This window comes from Peromyscus maniculatus, chromosome 1 (genome assembly GCF_049852395.1).
Source record: "Peromyscus maniculatus bairdii isolate BWxNUB_F1_BW_parent chromosome 1, HU_Pman_BW_mat_3.1, whole genome shotgun sequence".
Classification (NCBI taxonomy): Eukaryota; Metazoa; Chordata; class Mammalia; order Rodentia; family Cricetidae; genus Peromyscus; species Peromyscus maniculatus.
The window spans coordinates 156,442,095-156,466,677 of NC_134852.1; the positions used below are offsets into that span (position 1 = coordinate 156,442,095).

General features: G+C 47.8%; 1 protein-coding gene across 3 annotated transcripts; it reads left to right on the forward strand.

Annotated features, from left to right (window-relative positions):
- The first annotated feature begins 226 nt into the window (after nucleotides 1-226).
- On the forward strand, nucleotides 227-10,392 carry C1H11orf24 (chromosome 1 C11orf24 homolog). 3 transcript variants are annotated; one of them, XM_042258392.2, is made up of 4 exons: nucleotides 227-385; nucleotides 6,129-6,326; nucleotides 7,816-7,989; nucleotides 8,918-10,392. In XM_042258392.2, exons 3-4 carry the CDS (start codon nucleotides 7,914-7,916, stop codon nucleotides 10,051-10,053), a joined length of 1,212 nt encoding a protein of 403 aa, XP_042114326.1. In that variant the 5' UTR covers nucleotides 227-385; nucleotides 6,129-6,326; nucleotides 7,816-7,913; the 3' UTR covers nucleotides 10,054-10,392. The 3 variants fall into 3 exon arrangements, with proteins under 3 accessions (XP_042114326.1, XP_076412436.1, XP_042114334.1); XM_076556321.1 differs by having other exon boundaries at nucleotides 274-457; XM_042258400.2 differs by lacking the exons at nucleotides 227-385; nucleotides 6,129-6,326 and having other exon boundaries at nucleotides 7,958-8,090.
- The last annotated feature ends 14,191 nt before the right edge of the window (nucleotides 10,393-24,583 follow it).

The following is a 24,583-nucleotide window of genomic DNA, read 5'->3' on the forward strand; positions in this document are numbered from 1 at the left end:
AGACGAGTACATCTGCGGTCGCCTGGCCCGGGCCCCTCTCCCAAGCTTCTGCACAGACACAGCCTAGAATTCCCAGGACCGTTCACTTCCGCTAGACCGGCTCCAAATAGCTCTTTCCGGCTGGGGCAGGACCAGGATAGAGGCCAGCTCCCGAAGCAGGCGTGGCCTATTCAAACCACGCCCATCGCCCGCGGCCGCGCGTGCACAGCGACGGCCGATTGGTCCCGCCTTCGTGACGTCTTTCCGGGGCGGTCCGGGTGGGGCCCAGCGCTCTCACCCGCGAGCTGAGCGGACTGAGTGTCGCTGCGGTCCACGTCCCCGCGCGGGGCTGAGTCGCTGAAGTGGCTGCGCTGCGGTGCGAGGGCCACAGGCCTGCCGCGCCCGGGTAAGCGACCCGCGCTGCCATCCAGGGGACTGTCGTGAAGGCCTCCTAAACCGGTTGGGGATGGACAGCGAGGTGCGGGGCGGAGGAGGGATGAATGGGGACGTGGTGTGCTAGGCGGTGAGGAATGGAAGCGAGGAGGAGAAGGGAGGAACGGGCCGAGCCCTTGGAGGAGCATGGATGCGCAGGAGGAGGAGGTGGGATGACGGCGATCGCCGATCTGCGAGAACCCAGAGCTGGGCAGTTTGCGAACACTATGGACACTTGAGAGTAGGCGAGTCCTGCATCAGTCAGGCGGTACCCTAGAAAGTGGTGGTCTCAGAAATAGTTGACCCTTTGGGTGACTCAGGCCTGCCCCCCAAATCCTTTCTGCCTGCGAATGAGGAAAAATCATCCTGTTTCCCTCCCTGCTCATTTGCGCCTGCCTTCCCTGTGTCCGCTAGCTTGTGCGCTTAACGGTCTGGCTGGTGCTTAGGAATCCGACTAGAAGAACTTGAATTACTTACGCCTCCACCCCTAGGAAGCAGCTCTAAATTGTCAATGAAATCAGCCAGCAAAATGTTTAAAATACAAGTTTTCCATTTGTAAGTTAGACCTGACTAATGGACAGCGAAAAGCTGGCATGACAAGCTTTAAAACGAGAGACCTTTGGCAAGCTGGGCGGTGGTGGAGCACAACTTTAATCCCAGCACTTGGGAGGCAAAGGCAGGTGGATATCAGTGAGTTCGAGGCCAGCCTGGTCTACAAAGTGAGATCCAGGACAGCCAGAACTGTTACACAGAGAAACTCTGCTTCGAAACAAACAAACAGAATGTAAAAACAAGAGACCTTTGGCATTTTAGTGGTGAGACCTGAACTCCCAGAAACCTTGAGCTAAGCAGTGTAATTAAGTAATTAAGATAATATCTAACGTTCCAGGATCACGGGCTCATGTCTGTCACATGAACACATCCTTTAGATCACAGAGCAATGTCCAACCAGGTGATGTGTCAGGATTAGGTGGCTGTAGTTTGTCTTGTACTCGCTTTCTCGATTTCTGTTGCTGTGTATGTGTAACTCCCCCAGCTTGCAGTAGATATGGGGCTGCTGATAAGGATTACTAATGGTCATTGCCAAGCCTGGACTTCTTGTATTGAATCTGTGTGGGTTAGAAAAAAAAGTTCACCAAATCGAGGTCTAGTTTTATGTGATTTGTAATAACGATCCATTCATCTCAGATCACAAAGGAATTAAAAGGTAAGGCAAGATTAAGAATGCAAGATATCTGGCCGGGCGGTGGTGGCGCACGCCTTTAGTCCCAGCACTCGGGAGGCAGAGCCAGGCGGATCTCTGTGAGTTCGAGGCCAGCCTGGGCTACCAAGTGAGCTCCAGGAAAGGCGCAAAGCTACACAGAGAAACCCTGTCTCGAAAAACCAAAAAAAAAAAAAAAAAAAAAAAAAGAATGCAAGATATCCAACACTAGAGGAATTGGGAGGCATCTTAAGGGCACAGTCTAGGAAAGGAATGAAGTTGACACTTGGGGACTCAGCAGACACGTCACCTGGCTGAACTCTGGTAGGAGCAGTCCAGGAAATACAGACTTAAAGTCTTGTGTATATAGACATTGCCCTGTGGTCTAAAGCATGTGCCCATGTGGCAAATGGGAATTTGGAACATTAGATACTGGCCTTCTTGTGTGAGCTGGCAAAAGGTGCCTGCTGCTTATGCCTTGCGAGCTGATTCCACAGAGGAGGAACTCTCAGCACTGTCTGTCTGTCTAGCCTAGTCTCTGACTTAAAACTTAGGCTTTTTTATTATTACTTTTTCCTTTATTTATGTGTATGGGTGTTTCATCTGCATGCATGTCTGTGCACCACATTCATGTATTAGCCTTTCGGGCCAGAAGACGCTGTCAGATCCTCTGGGACTAGAGGTAACAGACTGTCATTAGACGGTGCAGGCCTATACCCTCAGCACTGGGTAGATATAGATGGGTACCCTGGGGGCTATCTGGTTGGTCAGTCTAGTCCACCTGACAAGTTCCAGTGGGTTCATCAAGAGACCTTGTCTCAAAATATGTAATATAATATAGTATAATATAATATATAATATATGGTAGGTGGCTGGAGAGGTGGCTCAAGATTAAGAGCACTTTTAGAAAATATTTAAAAATATTTTTGCCAGGCAGTGATGGAGAACGCCTTTAATCCCAGTACTCGGGAGGCAGAGGCATACGGATCTCTGTGAGTTCAAGGCCAGACTGATCTACAGAGCTATTTCCAGGACAAGTAGAGCTGTTACACAGAGAAACCCTGTCTCAAAAACAAACAAATAAACAAACAAATATATATGTATATGTATGGGTGTTTTGCCTCCATGCATGTCTGTGCACTATGTGCATGCAATTCCTATAGTGGCCAGAAGAGCGTATTGGATTCAGTTACAGATGGTTGTGAACCACCCGGTCCATACTGAGAATCTAACCCTGGTCTTGTGGAAGAACACCCATTGCTCTTAACTGCTGAGCCATCTTTCCAGCAAGGTCTCAGACTATTCCTAGTGACACACGCCTTTAATCTCAGCACTTGGGAGGCAAAGGGCAGGCAGATCTTTGTGAGTTCAAAGCCAGCTTGGTCCACGTAGGTTGGCCTTGTTCTGGGCCAACCAGGCCTACACAGTGAGACCTAGTCTCAAAAAAGCAAACAGAAATAGATGAGTTCTCACTATGAATCCCTGGCTTGGAAATTGTTATTATAGATCAGATGACCTAGAACTTTTGGCTGTACTCCTGTCTTTGTTTCTGAAATACTGGGATTCCAGGTGTATACAGCCATGCCTGGGTCCTTATACAGATCATGAGAATACTGAGGTACAAACTCTGGCTTAAGGCTCCCTAAAGTGCTCTATTGAAACTTATTTCTGATCACATGGATGCTCTCTTATTGGTCAGTTTGTAAAGGTTAGTGTAGCTCCCCTTCCCTGATGTTGTTTTGTTGACCCAGGATCTCACTCTGTAGCGGGGGTGGCCTCGAACTTGCCTCTGCCTCCCCAGAGCTGGAATTATAGGCATGTGTCACCATGCCTAGCTCTATATGTGACCTTGACATTGAGACTATTCTTTCAAAAAGTGGAGGCAGGACCATGCCAGGGAGATGAAGTCACAGTACCAACAAGAGCCTTCTTGCCTCTTCTTAGTGGCTCATTCCTGTTTCTATGGGAGAGACTTCTAGACCCACCCACTGGCTAGGACTGAGTGACTAGGAGTGGCACACAGCACAAGCTTTGAGTGTACAGTGTATGCTCATCAGTGAAAGCTAAACCTAACAGCTCATACTTAGATCCCAGCATTTGGGAGACTGTGCGGGAGGATTGCTCTAAGTTGGGGGCCAGCTTGAGCTACACAGTGAGTTCCGAGCCAGCCTAGGCTACAGTGTGAGACCTGTCTCAACAACACGGCTCAGAACACAAAAGCCTGGACTTCCCTCACCGAGGACCTAAGTTTAGGCTCTAGCACTTAGGTTTAGACCACAGTTGCTTGTAAATCAGCTCCAGGGTAATCTTATGCCCCTGGCCTCTGGGGGCACCTGCTCTCGCGTGCACATACGCACACAGATGTACATGAATACGTGAGGTTAAAAAAAAAAAGGAACCTTAAAACTCAGCTCCAACAGCTCCTAAGTGAGAAGCCTGCCTGCTCAGTGTCCTCCCATGGCAACCCAGTGTCCTGGGTTCCACTAAGTGCCAGTTGCCTCCTAGAAAATGGGTTTCCTAACAGATAAATCAGGGCCAGCAAGATGGCTCAAGGGGTAAAGGTACTTGGCCACCAGGCTTGCCCATCTGAGTTCGGTCCCTGCAGCCCATGTGGTGGAAGGAGAGAATAGATTTCCTGCAGGTTGTCCTTGAACCTCCACACATGGCTCTGTAGTACACGTGCACCCAGCCACATACATGTAATTACTTGTTTTGTTTTAATTTAAAAAAAAAAATTTCCTGCCAGGTGGTGGCACACACTTTTTAATGCCAGCACTGGGAAGGCAGAGGCAGGTGAATCTCTGAGTTCTAGATGGACCTGGTCTACAGAGTGAGTTCCAGGACAGCCATGGCTACACAGAGAAACCCTGTCTTGAAATGCTCCCCCACAAAAAACAAACAAAAAAACAAATAAACAAACAAAAAAAAACCCAGACAGACAAACAAAACAACCCTCCATGTAAGGGAGCTTGAAAGATGAGTCAATAGCTACAAGTCCCTGCTACTCTTGCAGAGTTCAGTCCCAAGCATTCATGTCAGGCGCTCATGAATGCCCGCAACCCCAGCCCCAGGGGATCCAGTGCCCTCTTTTAGCCCCTGCAGACATGTATGCATCTGCACACACACACTCATAATCATGCACATAAGCAAGAAAATAAATGTTTTAAAAAATCTCCTGGGCCTGGCAGTGGTGGCTCATGTCTTTAATCCCAGCACTTGGAAGGCAGAGGCAGGCAGATCTCAGTGAGTTCGAGGCCAGCCTGGTCAACAAAGAGAGTTCCAGGATAGCCAGGACTATTACATAGAGAAACCTTGTCTTCAAACAAACAAAATCTCTAAACCCCCCCAAAAAAATCTCCATGTGAACTTGTCAACAAGTGCTCTATTCCGCATTGCCTGTCAGTGGAATGAAATAAGCTGCTTTTTTCAATGGCGCCTTTCATGAATGTGTCCCAAAGGAATCCATGCTATAAAATTAAAAAAAAAAAAAAAAAAAGATACTTCAAATCCAGTTCTCAAGATGGCCATTGTTGACATTCACTTAATGCTGCTGCTGTGTCCATAAATACACATTTAGGTCTTCAGTTCTAACAACCGTGAAGTAGTTTAGCCATGAATGGCACAGTATTGACAGAACCATTCTGGAAAAGTAAAAGTATCTGTAGATCTCTGTTATGGGGGCGGGGTTTGGTATGTGTGGGGTAGGGGCGTGTGTGTGTGTGTGTGTGTGTGTGTGTGTGTGTGTGTGTGTGTGTGTTATGCATATACTGTTGTGCTCGCCCACGAGGTGTGTGTGTGGAGACCAGAGGTGGACACTGAGATGTCTTCCTTGTTGCCTTCCCACTGGTTTTATGTAGGCAGGGTCTCTGAACCTCAGGTTTGCTGTCTCAGCCAGCCTCACTCACAGCCCTGGGACCCATCTGTCTCTGCTCCCCACAAACCTGGGCTTACATGCATGCCGCCATCTGCAGCTTTTGCATGAGTGTTAGGGATCTGAACCCAGGTCCTCATGCCTGCCCTGTGTAGTGAGCCATCTCCCAGATGAGGAAACCTGGAAGCCACCACATAGCCAAGGCTGGCCATGAACTCTTGCTCTTCCTGATTACACCTGCCAACCACTAGGATTACAGGCCTGTGCCACCAAGACTTCCATCTTTGGACTTCTATCCAGTTCCTCCTGTAGAAAGTTCTTCAGCTGGGTGATAGTGGTGGCGCACGCCTTTAATCCCAGCACTCGGGAGGCAGAGGCAGGAGGATCTCTGAGTTCAAGGCCAGCCTGGTCTACAGAGCGAGTTCCAGGACAGCCAGGGCTACACAGAGAAGCCCTGTCCTGAAAAACAAAACAAACAAGCAGAAGTTCTGTGTCAGAATTGCGTCCTCAGAAGTTGTGACATTGACAGCCCTGATGCATGTCCTTTCCCAGCCCCGAGCTGCTGAGTGCGGCTCCTTCCGGGGCCTCCTCACTGGATGTTTGTCGCTGTTCTCCCTAAGCGTGTGGGCTCTCTTTCAACCGTAGGTGTGTCTGACACCGCAGAGGAGCAGCTGCCTCTGTCCCACATGTGCCTCGGCGGATGCCATGGCCTGGGAGTGCCCTGCCCAGCCGCCCTCACCTGCAAAGCCAGACTTAATATGGCAGGTACAGGATGCCAAGCCCACAGCTGCCCAAGGAGGACATCAGCCTGGCCTCCCAGTCGGCACTGAGCCGCTGCCTCTGGTGAGTGTCCCAGGCGCTGCCTGTGTGGGGACCAGACAGGGACCCTAGAAAAAGCCCTGGGGTGGTGGGTCTGTAGAGTCAACAGAAAGCCACCGAGTCAGCGCCTCCCTGGCTTAGCTGCATCAGCTACCCTGAGGGGGAGGGAGGCTCTGGAGCCACAGTTGGCAAACTACAGCCTGTGCGCTGTGTCGACAAGTTTTCGTGGGGCACAATCACTGCCATCCATGGTTGTCTCTTCACTGGACTAAATAAGTAGCCGAGATATGGCCTGCACGATTCCCTGTCTGAAATATTGGCTGCCTGGCCTTTATAGAAAAGGTTGGCCCACCCCTGTCCCAGATGTGTAGTGAGTGGGCAGCAGGGGGTACTAAGACCTGGAGTATGTTTAGGGAGCTGAGGCCCCCCCTAGCCACTAGAAGTGCCTGTCACATCTTTTCTCTTTGAACTCACCAGCAGACTTCCCATCCAGGGCTGGGGCCCAGGAACACCCTGGACCTGCTGGCACCTTTAGGGTATCAGTAGATGAAAGTAGTCCAGGGACCATTTAAATGCCTTCATCACCATGGCCCAGCTGCCTTGCCTCAGCTCAGAGCTGTGTGGTGGTGTTGTGTTCCCCAAAATATTGTGCACCCTAATAAACTTATCTGGGGTCAGAGAACAGAAAAGCCACTAGATACTTAAGATAGAAAATAGTGGCACTCACCTTTAATCCTAGCATTCCAGAGGCAGAAATCCCTCTGGATCTCTGTGAGTTCAAGGTCACATTGGAAACAGCCAGGCATGGTGACACACGCCTTTAATCCCAGAAAGCCAGCCTTTAATCCCAGGGAGTGGTGGTAGAAAGGAAAGATATATAAGGCGTGAGGACTAGAAACTAGAAGCATTCGGCTGGTTAAGCTTCAGGCTTTCGAACAGCAGTTCAGCTGAGATTCATTCTGGATGAGGACACAGAAGCTTCCAGTCTGAGGAAACAGGATCAGCTGAGGAACTGGCAAGGTGAGGTGGCTGTGGCTTGTTCTGCTTCTCTGATCTTCCAGCGTTCACCCCAATAACTGGCCTCAGGTTTGATTTTATTAATAAGACCTTCTAAGATTCGTGCTCCAGAGCTGAGCCTGGATTCTCTGTGCGAAACCTCCGTTTCAGCTTTTCTCTCAGGACGCTACTGTCTCTTCTCACCGCCCACTTTCCCTCAGAACAAACAAATAAGACTCACCCAGTACCAGGGAGGAAGAGTTTTCACCCTGTTGGTGAGGCTTGGCTTTCTCCTGCCCTAACTCCAGCTGCTGAGGGAAAGAAAGTGGGACTCGTCAGAAGCTGAGACCCAGTGGAGTTGGGGCAAAGGCTTTAGGCAATGGGAGCAAGACACAGGCAGGTCGGCATTTCCCTCATGGCTGCTGAGTTGGTTCTTCCTGGTCTAAGCCCTGGACCTCTGGGAAGGCTGTGTGCTGTTGAGCAAAGGCCTCTGACCAACTTGCCTTCTTCACCCCAGATCCCTGGGCCAAGCAGAAGGCAACTGTTGAGAGCCTGAAGGGCTGGCCGCCTGAGAGGCTCAGAGACCACCAGCCCTGCTTCCAGCTCACCAGCAAGATGTGGACAGCCCTGGTGCTGGTTTGGATTTCCTCCGTGCAATTATCTAGAAGCCATATGGTGTCTGAGGAGCCACGTGAGTGTGTGACCACCAGGAAGGCCCACAGGAGCCTGAGCCCAGAAGAGAGGCAACTCCAAACCCTACCTTTCCAGCTGCAGGGCTGGGCTGTCAGTCAGGTCTGGGATAGAGGGGAGCACAGGTGGGGACCCCAGTGTGACCAAGCAGCAGAGACCTGCAGAGTTGCCCTGTCTTCTAGAGTTCGTTTGTTGGCACCTCAGTATTGAGTGTGCTCCTGCCCTGCTGGGCTCTGCGTATCCCCAAGAATTCCTTCAGACAAGCCTATCCTTAAGGCGAGGCTACTTAGAATTTGAATGTCTGCAGCTGCTTTTCTGTACAAATCTTGGGGGGTGTACAGGTGCTGAGGTTTGCTTTGTTTTCATATGATCATTTTCTTTTTCTTTTTTTTTAAGTAATTCATTTTTTTTTAAAAGATTTATTTATTTATTTATTATGTATACAGTGCTCTGTCTGCATGTGTCCTGGTGGGCCAGAAGAGGGCACCAGATCTCATTACAGATGGTTGTGAGCCACCATGCGGTTGCTGGGAATTGAACTCAGGACCTCTGGAAGAGCAGTCAATGCTCTTAACCACTGAGCCATCTCTCCAGCTCCTCATATGATCATTTTCATAATCACATAATGTGAGCCTTCTGACCTGACGCTTAGGGATTAGATCCATTTACAAAGTTCTGAAGCCTCCACAGGCTGGAGCCTCAGAATGGGCCAAGGAATCCTTAATTCAAGGTGTCATGGGCTGTGGGCAGCTGTTGGCAGCTGTGGAGGGGAGAAGAGAAGATACTGGGTCATGTGTCACTTCCGTCAACACCCAGGACTCTGGGGAGTATAGTGCCAGGCAGCCAACACCGGCCATGCTAGCTAAGGTCCCATGATCCCTCCATGTGGTTCAAAGTATTCTATCTCTTTTTCCCCTTCTGATTTTAAGGACACTTAGTCACAACCAAGATGTGGCCTAAGGCGGTAAAGCAGAGGATGCCTAGGGACACAGATCCAAGGGCTGATAAACCAACTGAGAGAACAGCCACAGTGCCGCCTGCTTCTGTCACATTGACTACAGGGACCTGGGCAGCCAGCCTGAACTCTACCAATGTGACAGCGGAGGTGACAACACACTGGACTAACGGGAGCGCTCCAACAACCAGAGAGGGCACCACGGACATTGTGACCTCTAGGACTCTGGTGCCGCCTGCATCGTCAGGCCCCTCGTCTGTGGGGCAGACTCTGCCCATCACCACTGCTGGGCTCTCCTCTCTCAGCACATCACGTGCGGAAGTGCCAAGTACAAATGCCAGGACATCACCAAGAACAGCCACAGCGGCAACAGTGGCCCCACATACCATGACTGTTGCTGCAGGCACCATAAACACAAGCGGTCCCACAAGGACTCCGAGTCCTACCCAAAGCACACCTGCTAACACATCCACCACGAACCCCACACCCACCTCAGGTGCCCCGACACAAGGTACCACCATCCAGGTGACAACAGGACAGCCAGTGCCTAGCACAGGGAGATCAACACCTAGTCCTTTAAATACCACCCTGGAGCCCACCACCACCCGCCCTGTGACTTCAGTGTCCTCTACAGTGGTGACCACCACCCAGACACAAACCACGGAGCCGACTGCCAGCACAGTGCCAGTGCCTCCCACCAGCCCGACCCCTGAAGTGGAAGCCACATCCCCCACCACACAGCCAAGCCCTGCATTACCTACCCAGGGGACAGGTGGGCCAGGCACACCCTTGACAACAGAGCGGGTGGAGACCAAAGCCACAGCCGGTACTGCTGGGCCGACACCCAGGAGCTCCGGGGACCCTAAGGTGCCAACCACAGACTCATGTCAGCTCAGCACCCAAGGCCAGTACCTCGTGGTCACCACTGAGCCCCTGACCCCATCCTTGGTGAACAAAATGTTACTTCTGGCGGTGCTCGCTCTTGGGGTGACCCTGTTCATTGCAGTCCTGGTGATGTTTGCCCTGCAGGCCTATGAGAGCTACAAGAAGAAGGACTACACGCAGGTGGACTACCTGATCAATGGCATGTATGCCGACTCGGAGATGTAGGGCCCCGGGAGGCCGGCCTCTTCCATTACCTGATCAATGGCATGTACGCTGACTCGGAGATGGAGGGCCTGGGAGGCCGGCCTCTTCCATGGCCTTCTGTTTTGCCTCAGACAAACCAAGTGCTTCCAGATCCTCTCGGTGCAATTTCAGAGCTGTGCCACATGCATAGACACATGTAATTGATGTCAGATCGACTCCACCATCAGGAGAGAGCTGCCTTTTCATAGTTATTTTTTTAGACGATCACATATGCAAGAGTGGCCAGGGTCGAGGGGGCCTGGCCCTCTCTGCCCTCCATGTGTGAAATCTTGACCAGAATTAAAAGCACTGACCGCTCTCCTTCTGGCTTGTGTGGATCTGTATGCCCTGCCCTCAGTCTCCTAATGCAGCCTTTGTGATGCCCGGGGCTTGCTTTTGTAAACTTGTGGTATGACAGGAGGCCCTGGAGGGCCACTGTGTTCAGGCCACTGCTTTGGGCTCCCTCTGATGTCCAAGTGCTCAGCAGAGGCTCCAGCCAAGTCCTGAGCTGTTCTTGGGTGCTGGCAGTTGGCTACTTGACCTCTCAGGAGCTGAGCCTCTTGGAGCCCAACCTGGGTATGAAAGAGCTGAATCCAACACAGTCCATAGAAGAGCCAGCTTGGCCTTTGCGCTCCCTGCCGGAACATTAGCTACCCTGCTCAGCCACAGAGGTGGGGTAGTGGGTCCAAGGACAAGGGATGCTTAGTCTCTTGTTCCCAGTCAGAAGCTCAGCCTTCTCCACAGGACAGTTCTGGATTCCAGGTCCTTGCCATGAGCCGCAGTCACAGCCCAGCCACCGTCCTGCTGTGAATGCATGGAACACAGAGCGCTCACCCCAGCAGATCAGCATCCCAAGCCCCAGCTTAGTGGGCACTAAGGCTCAGTAGCATCCCATTCATCGAGGGTCAGCAGGATAAAGCCTGCCTGTGTTCTGGTTTGGATCTTGTTTCTTGGCAGTGCTGGGGATGGAACCCAGGCCCTTTTGTATGGGAGGGAAACATTCCTGCTGAGCCATTCCCCAGCCCTGACCCTGGTCCTAGAGTCCCAATTCTTTCTTCAGCTGCCCTGTTTACCAAGCTGATCCTTGGCCTTTCTCTACCCACATGCCCGATGTAGCAAGAGCACATGAGCCACACGGCAGCCACGATGGCCTAGATTCTCAATTCTGCCTCGTACAAAAGGGATGGCAGGTGGCCTGTAACAAAGGACAGAGGAAACCCCTGGGTCATTTGCAGAACTGTACAGGGTGAGGTGAAGGGATCGGAATTACCACACAGCCCTTGTGGCTTCCAACCCACCTTATCTAGTATTAATGCCGGTCCTGCCCTGCTGCCCCACCCTCTTCAAGCAGCCTGTACTGATAGCTGGCTCTTCTCTCTGTCTAGCAGACACACCTGACCCAAGTGCATGGTTAATCATTGCTGTTGGCTCCAGCCAGGGCTGGTCAGGGAAGGTGGCTGGTTCCAGCCTCTGGTTTGGCTGCCTCGCCGACCTGAGCTCCAGGCCAGTTCACAACATTGCGGATCTGAGAAACTGCCTGCTATTAGGAACACAGTACCGGGGCCGATCAAGGTCTGTGAGCCTGCCCTCTGCTCAGCCTCTGTAGGATGAGGGGCGGGCTCCCCCTCGTGGCTCATGGAATTTTTTTCTTTTCTTTTCTTTTCTTTTTTTTTTTTTTTTTTTTCCCTTCGAGATAGGCTCTCTCTGTGTAGCTCTAACTGTCCTGGAACTCGGCACCTGCCTCTGCCTCCCGAGTGCTGCGATTAAAGACTTGCGCCACTACCCTGGACCCACGTCGGTCCCGTTTCAAAGCCTGTTCTTAAAGATTGGGAGCCCAAATCCTTTCGGGGTGTGGGGAGAAGTGGATCGAAGTGAGTGAGAGTCAGTTTACGACAGGCCAAGTTGCCATCAAGGTCACCCACCAGGCAAGTGGCAGGCCTGCAGATCAGCGTTGTGCACTGAGGTGGCCGGGGAGAGGAGGTTTCATCTTCCAGGCGGCGCGAATGTTCGCGAGCGCTAAGACAAAGGGGGCACCTGGGGCCGGTTGCACCTGGGGCGGCCCTGGTCGCGGTGGCGGGGATCCCCTGGTGCCCCCTGGCGGCCGAGCTTCTCACCGCATCCGGCCAGCGGCTGTACCCACCCGCCTCGGCCACTTAGAACCACAGTCACTCCACCTGACCCTGACCCTGACCCTGACCCTGAAAGGCGCCCCTAGATGCTCCTACTGGAACACTCATTCTCGCAGGTGCTGGAGGGGCTGGTCCCCACTTGGGGCCAGCATGTGCTTGAGGGAATGACGTCATGTGCGCCTGAAACTCCTCCCCTCTCCCAGGCATCCTGGAGTTAGTTCTGGGAACCCTCAACACCTCAACACGGTGAGCCTGCTCTTCTGTCCCGTAACCAGCCAGCTTTGGGGGTCATTCGGAGCAAGGCACGCGAAGCATCTTTATATCGCCACTCTGCTAACAGCTCATGTCTGTGGGCGCTTACTTTGTGTCCTGCTCAGATAGCCCCTGCTACCATCTATTCCTTATCTCAGAGGACTGTCTTCCTGCTTCCCCCACCCCACCCCACCCCCGGCTCATCCTCCACTTAGCAGCCAGGGGGATATTTTTAAAACAGAACTCAGATCTTAATGCTCAGTTCCCTAGGCTGGCCTCCCACTGGGACTGGAGGATGGGGGGGAGGCAAACACTTGAATTAGAAATGCACGTGGCCAGAGGGGAGTGTTAAGAGAAGCCAGGGAAATGGGGGATCCAGGCAGTGACCTCAGGGGCGTTAAACCTTCAAGAATGACTCGAGGCTGGTGAGTGTGGGGAGAAGAGGCAGTCAGGACCAGGACTACTGACTGGAGCAAGGTGAGAAGCCTGTCCCCCGGGATTTAAGCAAAGAAGCAAGGTCGTTAGGTTTAGATTTTAAACAGTTAATTTCACTTCTGTGTTTACAGCGACACTGAAGTGACTTTAAACAGCTTAAGGGTGGCCAGGCAAGACGGCTCAGTGTGCCAGGGTGCTCGTCCTCAAGCCTGAACAACTGAGTTTGATCCCCACAAGCCACATTGTCCTCTGACTGCCACATAAGCACTGTGCACATGCACACACTCACACAAAGTAAACAACTAGATGAGATACAATTTTTTTGTAAAGGTTAAAGAGAAATGAGAAAGATATGAAGGGGAGACACAACCTGAGACCCCCGAAGACAGGGGAAGGGCCGGTTTCCAGTTCCTTATGTGTGTGTGGAAATTTCCATGATGAAAAGTTAGAAGAAAAAGGGAAGGAAGGGTGGAGTCCTGACTTCAAGCTCCCAAGTATAAGATCCTTCTGGCTGCCACAGGGAGGGGCTATGGGAAGTTGTTGGGTCATCCCAGGAGCCAGGACTTGGACCAAGATCACATACAGTCCCCAGAGAGAAGCCAGGGAACTTGGAGATGTTAGAGGCTGAGCCCATAAATTCACTTTCTGTTCCTCCCTCTCCCTCCCTCCCTCCCTCCCGCCCTCCCTCTGTCAACCCAGGCCTGGCAGATGCTAGGGAAGGCCTGTACAACTGACCTATACGTCACTGACTCCTGCTATTTTAGTTTTGTTGGGTTTTAAATTTTTTTTAGATTTATTTTTAATTTTGTGAATAGTTTTCCTGCATGTATGTATGTGTACTTCATGCATACCTGATGCCAACAGAGGCCAGAAGAGGGTGCTGGATCCCCTGGAACTGGGGTTACAAACAGTTGTGAGCTGCTTTTTCCTCTACAAGAGCAGCCAGTGCTCTTAACCACTGAGCCATCTCTCCAGCCCTGTTTTATTTGGGTGCTGCTTTAGGAAACCTGTGTAGCCCGGGGTAGCATTGAAAATTTTTTTCTTTTCTTTTCTTTCTTTCATTTGTTTTTGAGACAGGATCTCATTATGTAGCTCTTACTGACCTGGAACTTGCTATGCAGACCAGGCTGATCTTGAACTCACAAAGATCTGCCTGCCTCTGCCTCCCAGGTGCTGGAATTAAAAGTGTGCGCCACTATGCCCAACTGGCCTTGAACTCTTTTTTTTTAAGATATTTTATTTTTATGTGCATTGGTATTTTGCCTACCTGCATGTCTGTGTAAGTGTCGGATCCCCTAGAACAGGAGTCACAGACAGTTGTGAGCTGCCATGTGGGTGCTGGGAATTGAACCTGGGTCCTCTGGAAGAACAGCCAGTGCTCTTAACCGCTGAGCCATCTCTCCAGCCCCCGGCCTTGAACTTTTGATCCTTCCTCCTCAGTCTCCTGAGTGCCAGGATTGACTACAGGAAAGTGCCAGCATGTCCAGCTTCTATCTCCTCTGGGGAGGGACATGGGGCATGAAGCCTAGGTTCGCCGGTGCCAGTCTCTGAGCTGAGCGCTGAAACACAAAGTTGCCCAGTTGAATCTGGGGGCTGTAGTGGGGGATTTGGATGGCAACAGTGATGAGCATCCAGGGCTTGCAAGGAAACAGCCTGCCTGTGGCCTTCAAAGGCAGCAGCAGCCAATGAAGAGCACAGCGCTTCACATGCATTCTAGTTCATAATGGCGAAAAACTGTCAAGATTTGGAACAGCTCCATTCAACGCTGGGGGCTGGAGAGACAGCTCTGCAGTTTAGAGCATTGGCTGCTCTTTCAGGGGGCGTGGGTTGCTATTCCCAGCACCCACGTGGTAGCTCACAGCCATTTGTAAGTACAGTGCCAGGCATGTGATGCCCTCTTCTGTCCTCCACAGGCACTGCACACATATGGTGCACAAGTGTGAAACATTCATACATGTTGGGTGTAGCAGGGCACAGCTGTAATGTTAGGCAGAGACAAGAAGATTTCGGTGGGTTCGAGGCCAGCCTGGTCTACAAAGCAAGGTCCAGGCTAGCCATAGCGACAGAGAGAGAGACCCTGTCACACAAACACAGACACCAAAACCAAATTAAAACCAAAACGTAAAACACACATGTTAAAAAAAAAAAAAAAGAATTAGTCTTGGAGTTGTAGGTAATAGAAATAATATTGCCTCAAGATATGTTCCTTATGGGCTGGAGAGATGGCTCAGAGGTTAAGAGCACCGACTGCTCTTCCAGAGGTCCTGAGTTCAATTCCTAGCAACCACATGGTGGCTCACAGCCATCTGTAATGAGATCTGGTGCCCTCTTCTGTATATATAATAAATAAATAAATCTTTAAAAAAAAAAGATATGTTCCTTATTCTTGAACTTTAAAGTTTATTCATCTTTAATTGGTTGTGCATACACATGGGGCCAGAGGCACCAGACCACCTGGCTCTGGAGTTTCAGGTGGTTTGGAGCTGCAAACAGGGGCAGAGAGAACTGAACTCCAGTCCTCAGGAGCAATGAGTACTTAACCACCAAGCCATCTCTCCAAACTGACTTTAAACATATCATTACATTCATTTATTCTGTTTGTGTGTGTGTGTGAGAGAGAGACAGACAGACAGACAGACAAACGGAGAACAGACATGTGTGTGCCCTAGGTAGAATATGTGCAGAAGTCAAACAACATTCGGGAGTGGCCTTTTCCTCCCACCATGTGGGTCTCAGGGTTAAACTCAGGTTCCCGGACTCGACACCAAGTGCCCTTAGCCCCAGAGCCATCTTGCCAACCCTCAAGACACATTCTTGGAGCAGAAAAAAAGTGAAAGGAGAAGGAGAAAGAGGAGGAGGAAGGAGAAGAAGGGAAGAAAGAAAAATTGCCAATAGTACAGTACAATATGACGATGATTCAGTGCAGATCACTCCAACCATCGCTCTGTGACAATATGTCCACCATCAGCGCTGGAAACCTACGCTGATCCCTCAGTTTCCATGAGTCTCTGCATGGGTTAGTAAGGGCTTTTGCTCTAAGGGTCACGGACTGAAAGCAAGTCACAAACTGACCCACACTCAAGGAGAGGGTTTACATGAATACCAGGAAACAGAGATGGCTGGCCACCTTAGGCTCATCTGCCACAATGCTTACATAAGATGTTATTTCTAAATAAACAGATGCATCTTTGAAACGTGTTTCTGAAAAGAGGCGTCCTGTCCTGCATTCTGCATTCCCAATAGGAGTTCTGAACCCTCAGGAGAAGGAGACAGGAATGTTTGCAGAGAAGGAAAAAGGTGAAGTAGGGGAAGTTTTAATTCTTTAAAGATATATTTATAGCCGGGCTATGGTGGCACATGCCTTTAATCCCAACACTTGAGAGGCAGAGGCAGGAGGATCTCTGAGTTCAAGGCTAGCCTGGTCTACAGAGTGAGTTCCAACGCAGCCAGGGCTATGCAGAGAAACCCTCTCAAAAAACAAAAAACAAAACAAAAAATTATATTTGTTTTTTATTGCCTGCATGCCTGTGTCTCACAGGTTTGTCAAAGTTAGGGTGCAATTACAGGAGTGAATTCTACCCTTCTACCACGTGGGTCCTAGAGATTGGATCTTCATTCTTAGCAGCAAGAATCTTTACCCACTGAGCCATCTCAACGGACCAAGTTTTAAGTTTGTTTGTTTGTTTGTTTTTTCTAAAACTCTTTTGAGAAAGAGATTTATTTGGGAAGGAGGAGTCCAGGAGAGTAGCTGCCTCTACCAGGGTGGAGAGAACAGCCCCAAGTTTTAAGTTTTTTTTTTTTTTTTTTTTTTTTTTTAAAGATTTATTTATTTATTTTATATACAGCATATATGACTGCAGGCCAGAAGAGGGCACCAGATCTCATTACGGATGGTTGTGAGCCACCATGTGGTTGCTGGGAATTGAGCTCAGTACCTCTGGAAGAGCAGTCAGTGCTCTTAACCTCTGAGCCATCTCTCCAGCCCCCAAGTTTTAAGTTTTTAAAAAGAAAATTTATTCAAGTACTAAAGAGAAAAGAAAAATCCCAAGCCTCTTCGGAGGAGGAGAGGTGGGTACAAGATAACATCTGCGATCCGTCTGCAGTTCCCCAACAATGAAGCCCAGCTCCATAATGCCCTGAGATTGCCTTGGCCCCCGGCACGCCTACCCAAACACTGCAAGATCCCGGCACGCCTACCCAAACACTGCAAGATGAGAGCTGAGAACACAAACGGACAAAGGAAACACCTTAAATACATGTTAGATATCTTGGGGCTGGGAGATGGCACAGTGCTTCAGAGCCCTGGCTGTTCATGCAGAGGACGGGGATTTTGTCCTAGCACCCACAAGCTGGCGAATGACCATCTGTAACTACAGTTCTATGGGATCTAGCACCATCTTCTGACCTCTGTGGGAACTGCATTAACTCGATGCACAAACATGCATACAGGCATATGTTTGTATGCACACACATACAAAATTAAAAAAAAAAAAGTTAAGTCAAAACAAATGTGAAAATTCCAGAATGAGAAAATACTAAACTCCCCGTCAGTCTGGCTGACTTTTTCCTTGTTCCTCACTCTCAAACAAGACCAGTCATGACATTATGATCCTTCGGAAGGGTATGAGTGAGGGGATGGACCCGAGACGGGTACCAGAGCCCAGATGGTGTTTGGAAAGACTCCAGGCCTGGATATTAGGAGATGTTGTCTCACAGCCTCTCTCTCTCCTCTCTTCATGACTCAGAATGTGACCATTGTTTTAACTATTCCACATCTTTTAATTCCCATATGAATTCTAATTTTTAAATGAAATTAATCTAAATAAAAATATGTGTATGTGTATATATCTCTGTCTGTGTATGCCATGTCTGTGCAACTGCCCTTAGAGGCCAGAAAAGGGTGTTGGATCCTCTGGAGCTGGAGTCACAGGAAGTTGTAAACTGCCTGCCTAAGGTGAGTGCTGGGACCAAACTCAGGTCCTCTGCAAGTACAGGACACGTTCTGAAATGCTGAGCCAGGCCCTCACTTTACGCTTTACATTTATCCATGTGTTTACTTGTGTGTAGAGTGCAGCGCACTACCACAGCATCCTTGCGGAGATCAGAGAACAGTGTGTAGGAGCCAGTTCTCTCCTTCCAGAATGTGGGTTCCGGGGACTGAACTTCAGCCATCAGGATTTAGCAGTAGTTAACTTTACCCAGTAAGACAGCTCCTCAGCCCCTCCAGGCAAATTTTAGAAACAGCTTGTCCATTTCTTTCTCTTTTCTTTTCTTGTTTGTTTTGTTTTGTTTTTTGAGACAGGGGTTCTCCAGCCGCCATGCCCGTGCTCGCCACCTTGCTTCCCTGTCATGATGGACCTTCATTCCCCTGGAGCCACAAGTCAAAATAAACTCCTTCTCTATGTTGCTTTTGGCCAGGGTGCTTTATCATAGCAACAGAAAAGTAACTGACAGGTTGTCTGGGTTTGTGTTGTTGTTGTTTTGTTTTGGGGTGTGAGGTAACAAGCCATGTGACTGAATGTAGATTAAAATAAATGGGTTAATTTAAGTTATAAGAGCTGGTGGGACAAGCCCAAGTTAAGGCCAAGCTTTCATAATTAATAATATCTCCATGTCATTGTTTGGGAGCTGGTGGTACCGAGAAAGACTTGCTGCATATGGCATCCAACATCGGGACTCGAATATCCAAACAGCTAAGAAAAGTTCTGGATGAGGAGCTGGCTGTAGCTTCCTAGTCCTGCAGTCTCTCAGGTGAGCTGGTGCTCAGCAGCATAGAGAGACGTGTACTGGCTGCTGCCTGTGGGCTGGAGCCAGCTGCCAGCACCAGCCCCATGCCATGCGTTAGCACCATGCGCTAGGCTGAGCCATGCGGCAGGCAGACATGGCAGTTTAAGACTTGTCTCATCTGCTCAGAGACCAGTGCAGATGTTTAGAAAAGCCAGGCCTAGACACAGAAACCTCTAAAAAGATACAGTGTGTTTAAAACTGTGCTTAGATGCCGAAGAAAGAAAAGAAAATGACTCTAGACAGTCATGGGAAAAAATAAAATAGTTTAAAAATAATAGCAAAGTCTTCAAAAAGAAAGTAAAATAATATTTTATTTTTAAAAAGCCACATAAAGATGGAAAATACACAGGGTGTCTGGATACTGTTTGGTGCTTCGTTGGCTTTGAATTTTTTGAATGCTGATGAGTGAGAAACAGCTGCCGAGAGACATCGGATAGTGGAAAGTACTGCTAAATTAAACCAACCTATAGACTTTAGGGATATTTTAGCTTCAAAATGAAAGTCGGACAATGTGTTGCACTGGGGGAGATGTTGTGCTTTTGTTTCCACAGGAAAGAAAAGCTATGGATTCCTTCCAAGTTAGTTGAGATCAAACTTGACTGAGGGAGACTTCCTGAGGATCTTGGCTACAGACATGAGGGAAAAAGCCAGGAAAGACTATAAGATAGTTGATGTATAAGCTGACCGCTTGATATGGGAACTCCTCAGAGACTAGATTAGACATAATAAATCCTGTTGGCTACAGAGTCCCCATGACTTATTATTACGTTATCCTTTCATATAACATGGATAGAGATTTCTATCACAGTTTGGTTATACAGTCCAAACAAATTTGCAAAGTTAACAGATGTCTTTCATTTACCTGCACAATCATAGAAAAAAAAAAGTCATCTTTAGCTGACTTATGCAAACTGCACATTCCATACTTGTGTTAATACCTTTAAAAGTTTGTGGGTTTTCAGGGGGAAAAAAGGACCAGATAACAATAAAAACAAATAGCCCTGGATCCAGCCTCTCAGAACGCCTCTGTTGCAGTTTCCTCAAAATTCTGCATCCTGAACATCTTCAAAGCTACTAGGTGAGATGGTCCAGCCTCACAGACTAATCTAGTCATGACTTGAGATAAGCTCTACACTTTCCCACCACACAGAAACTAAATAAAAAATAATACAGCTAGCTCTCTCAGAACTTCACCATTATCCCAATTTTCTCAGAGTCCCCCTAAAGATGCCATCACCCCCAGGAAGCAGGAAGCAAATCTAGAGAACATGATGCCCATATTCCCAAGAGATGGGGTGGGTAGTTTCGGTCATGTGGTGGGCCATGGATGTTTGTCATCATTTAGGGGTGTTGGCTACAAGTTGTTACTGGTCATGGTCAGGAAAAAGTTGAACAAAGGAGATTAGATTCAGGGATCTCTTTCTGAAGGAAAAAGGGGGATATACTATAGAAATGATGGGATAAAAAGGGTGGATTGTTGAGTCTACTTTTGAACAACCACTAGTCTCAAATATTTTTACATTGGTATGGAATTTTATATATTAATACAAATTTAAAGTTATTGTCATTATACTACATATATGTTTCTATTCTTGTTTAAGGTATTGTACCTATGCAGCTCATTTTAAAATGTAAAGTTTTAGTCCTTGAAAGCTACTTAGGATAATAAAGAAATACAGGTTAATAGTTATCAATAACAATCATACTTATAATTATGTTAGGTATGTTTTCAAGGTCATACAGAGATATATTTTAGATAGGTAGGTGGTCTTCAAACTCTTCAAAGACCTACAGAATATGGCATTTAAAATGACTTTTCATGACAGTGAGACATGTCTGCTCCTGGCAGCACCAATCTACTACAAAAAAGGATGATGGGTATCAAAGAACCTCCATATGGAGTTTGCTTTCTTTGTGGCAAAAAACTGCCCTTGCCTCGACTGCTGACAGTATGCTGTCCAAACTGGACAAGCAGGATACAAAAAAGCCAACCGCCAAACTTCGCCAAGATAGGGTAGGACAGTCAATTAAAAATTTCTGCTTCACAGTGAAGTCTGTCAGATATTCTAAGCCTGTAGGCCAAAGATCAATGCCCCAGTGTTACAGAGGAACCTTGGGTGACTGTCCAGAAAGACAGCTGTTTCTGTCATTTTTTTGAGACAGGGTTTCTCTGTATAGTTTTGGAGCCTGTCCTGGACCTCACTCTGTAGACCTGGCTGGCCTCAAACTCACAGAAATCCGCCTGCCGCTGCCGCCGCCGCCACCACCACCGTTCAGCTTCTCTGCCATTTCTATAGGAAGTTGCTTGCTCCTCTGTATTTCCTGTTTACTCAGGTAATATTGCACTCTTCTTGGGTTTCTGATGGAGTTGAAGACAAGATAGTCAGAGTTACAGTTTCCTTTGTTACTGTAAAAATTCAAAAAAGAAACTCAGAAAAGAAGTATAAAATGTATAAGGTTGAGAGATGTATTTATCTAAGAAAACGTTTTTGAGGTCTAAATAGATAGTTTTAAGATGATAGTACAAGTTATGATAGAAAACAGTTTAGGTATAAAAGTTTAAATCCATCAAGATAAGATAGATAGTAGAGTAATTTCTCCGGATACACCAAATACAAATGGACTGAACATTGTGAATGTAATAATGTAATTCTTACCTGATAATTGTTCTTATTGTTTATAGTTTTATTATGTTAGAGTTAAAACCTTTCCTTCCCCCCCCTTTTTTTTTAGACAAAAAGGGGAAATGTTTTGGAATATTCCTTTACACTGTGTGAAGATGTGTCACTGTGACTGGTTGAATAAAGAGCTGAATGGAAAAAAAAAAAAAAAAGATAGCTGGGTGGTGGTGGTGGTGCTCACCTTTAATCCAGCACTTGGGAGGCAGAGACAGGTGGATCTCAGTGAGTACAAGGCCAGCCTGGTTTCAGAGCAAGTTCCAGGACACCCAGGGATACACAGTGAAATCTTGTCTTGAAAAACAAAACAAAAGAGCTGAACGGCCAATAGCTAGGCAGGAAGAGGTTAGGCAGGACAGTGAGGGCCCAGGGAAGAAGAAAGGCGGATCCTGAGCCAGACTTGGAGAAGCAGCATGAACAGTATGGAGAGATGAGGTGACAAGCCATGTGACTGAATGTAGATTAAAATAAATGAGTCAATGTAAGTTATAAGAGCTGGTGGAACAAGCCTAAGTTAAGGCCAAGCTTTCATAATTAATAATAAGTCTCTGTGTCGTTATTTGGGAACTGGCAGTACAGAAAAGACTTACTATAGGGGCATGTGTGTGTATGTATGTGTATGTGTGAATGCGTGTGTTCATTTGTGTGTATATGTGTATGTGTGCATGTATGTATGTATGTGTGTTTATGTGTGTGTGTATGTGTGATAATCACAATCACAGTGAACCATGGGGCTAGAGAGATGGCTTAGTGAAAAGGGTGAGTCCAGGGGATTGTGAACCACCTACTGCAAGCCACCTGGTGTGGGTGTTGGGAACTGAACTCAGATCCTTTGCAAGAACAGTAGATACTCTATTTTTTTTTTTAGATTTATTTATTATTTATTTTATGTGTATGGATGTTAACCTGCATTCATGTCTGTGTGCCACATGAGTGCCTGGTACCTGTAGAGGTCAAAAGAGGTTGTCAGATCCCCTGCGGTTACAGATGGCCATGAGCCACTATATGGGTGTTAGGCATCAAACCCCGGTTCTCGCAACAAGTGTTCTCAATTGCTGAGCCGTCTCTCCAGCCTGTAATGGGCACTCTCAACCACCGAGCAATCTCTTCTAACCACAGTTATCTCTCTCTAGCCTCAGACATACAGCTTTTTATATAGGTATCTGTGTGTGTGTGTGTGTGTGTGTGTGTGTGTGTGTGTATGCATATACTGTGTGTGGGTGTGCACATGACTGAAAGTGTCCTTGGAGACCAGAAGGGAGCATCATATCCCCATAACTAGAGTTATAGACAGTTGTGAGCTGCCATGTGGGTGCTGGGAATTGAATCCAGTCCTCTGGAAGAGCAGCCAGTGCGGTTAACCACTGAGCCATCTCTCCAGGAGCCTTGATTTTTCTTAAATCATTTGAAGTGGGAAGACTGACCTTTAATTCAGATTTTGGGTGGGAAGATCCACCTTAAGTCGGGGTTACTTCTTCTGGTGGTGTCTTGTGTAAAGGACATGGAAGAAGGAAGCTTTTGCTCTTTGCCTGCTTGCCTCCATCTTGAAAGTTCCTTCCTTCCCTGGCTTAGAGTCTATTTCCTCAGGATTCTGTGACTCCTGAGATTAGCTGAGGCATTCAGACTCATGGACTGAATAACTACTGAATTCCTGGACTTTTCATTGTTACACAGTCTTTGTTGGCTGAGTTAGAACACAGCCTGTAAGCCAGTCTAATAAATAAATAAATATACATATATACACAGACATACATACACACATGAATATATATACACAAATACATACAAACAATCATACACATACATGCACACACATTCATACAAACACACACATACACACATATATGCACACATACAAACATATATATACACACATACACACACAGCAGTTTCTAATTTCCACCTGATGGTTTTAAACTATCCACTACTTCGAGGAATGTCACTTAGCCTCCAAATATTTGGAGAATTTCTAGAAATACTTCTTTTTTCACTGCTAATTTAGTGCACTGTAATTAGAGAATTTTTTTTTTTTGTTTCAGTTTGGTTTTGGTTTTTTGAGACAGGGTTTCTCTGTGTAGCCCTGGCTGTTCTGGAATGCACTCTATAGACCAGGCTGTCCTTGAACTCACAGAAATTGCCTGCCTCTGCCTCCTGAGAGCTGGGATTAAGGGTGTGTGAAACTACTGCCTGGCAAGAATGAATATTTTTAAATTCGTTGCTGTCTCATCTAGTAATTGAATTTTTCACATATGTAACATTTTCTAGAGAAGTTGGTTCTATCAAGCTATTTGGCAATGGTAGCCACATCTTTATCCGTGCTGGGCCTCTGACAGCTGTTTTATCTGTTAATGAGAAGGGGGTGTTAAATCTTCTGCTAAAATCAGGGTTATTCATTTCTTCTAGTTCTTCCTTCCTTCCTTCCTTCCTTCCTTCCTTCCTTCCTTCCTTCCTTCCTTCCTTCCTTCCTTCCTTCCTTCCTTCCTTCCCTCCCTCCCTCCCTCCCTCCCTCCTTCCTTCCTTCCTTTCTTTCTTTCTTTAAAGATTTATTATGTATACAGTGTTCTGTCTGCATGTATGCCTACACACCAGAAGAGGGTGCCAGATCTCATTACAAATGGTTGTGAGCCACCATATGGTTGCTGGGAATTGATCTCAGAACCTCTGAAAGAGCAACCACTGCTCTTAACTTCTGAGCCATCTCTCCAGCCCTCTTTTTTCTTTTTTTTTTTTATTCCAGAGCTGAGGACCGAACCCAGGGCCTTGCACTTGCTAGGCAAGCGCTTTACCACTGAGCTAAATCCCCAAACCCCCTCTTTCTTTTTTTTTTTTAATTGTTTTTTTCAAGACAGGGTTTCACTCTGTAGACCAGGCTGGCCTTGAACTCACAGAGATCCTCCTGCCTCTGCCTCCCGAGTACTGAGATCAAAGTTGTGCACCAACCACGGCTGTCTAGCCTCCTAGTTCTTGCTACACTTGTATTTTTTGTATTTATTTTTACTATTTCTAAACATATGTGTGCATGTGTGTCTGTGGAAGCCTGAGGTGTTGGATCCCCCTGGAGCTGTGGTCACAGGCAGTTATGAGGCACCTGATGTGGGTGCTGGAAACTGAACTTAGGTCCTTCAGTACATTTTCCTAAACGCTGAGCCATATCTCCAGCATATGTATGTATGTTTATTTCTTTTTGATTTCCACATGTTTATTGGGGGCAACAGGAGTGAGTCCTCTTCC

Excerpts from the sequence above, each read along its gene's own strand:
- C1H11orf24 (XM_042258392.2), top strand. The coding sequence starts at position 7,914 with ATGTGGACAGCCCTGGTGCTGGTTTGGATTTCCTCCGTGCAATTATCT. Across the intron at positions 7,990-8,917 it reads TATGGTGTCTGAGGAGCCAC|GACACTTAGTCACAACCAAG; the intron begins GTGAGTGTGTGA and ends TCTGATTTTAAG.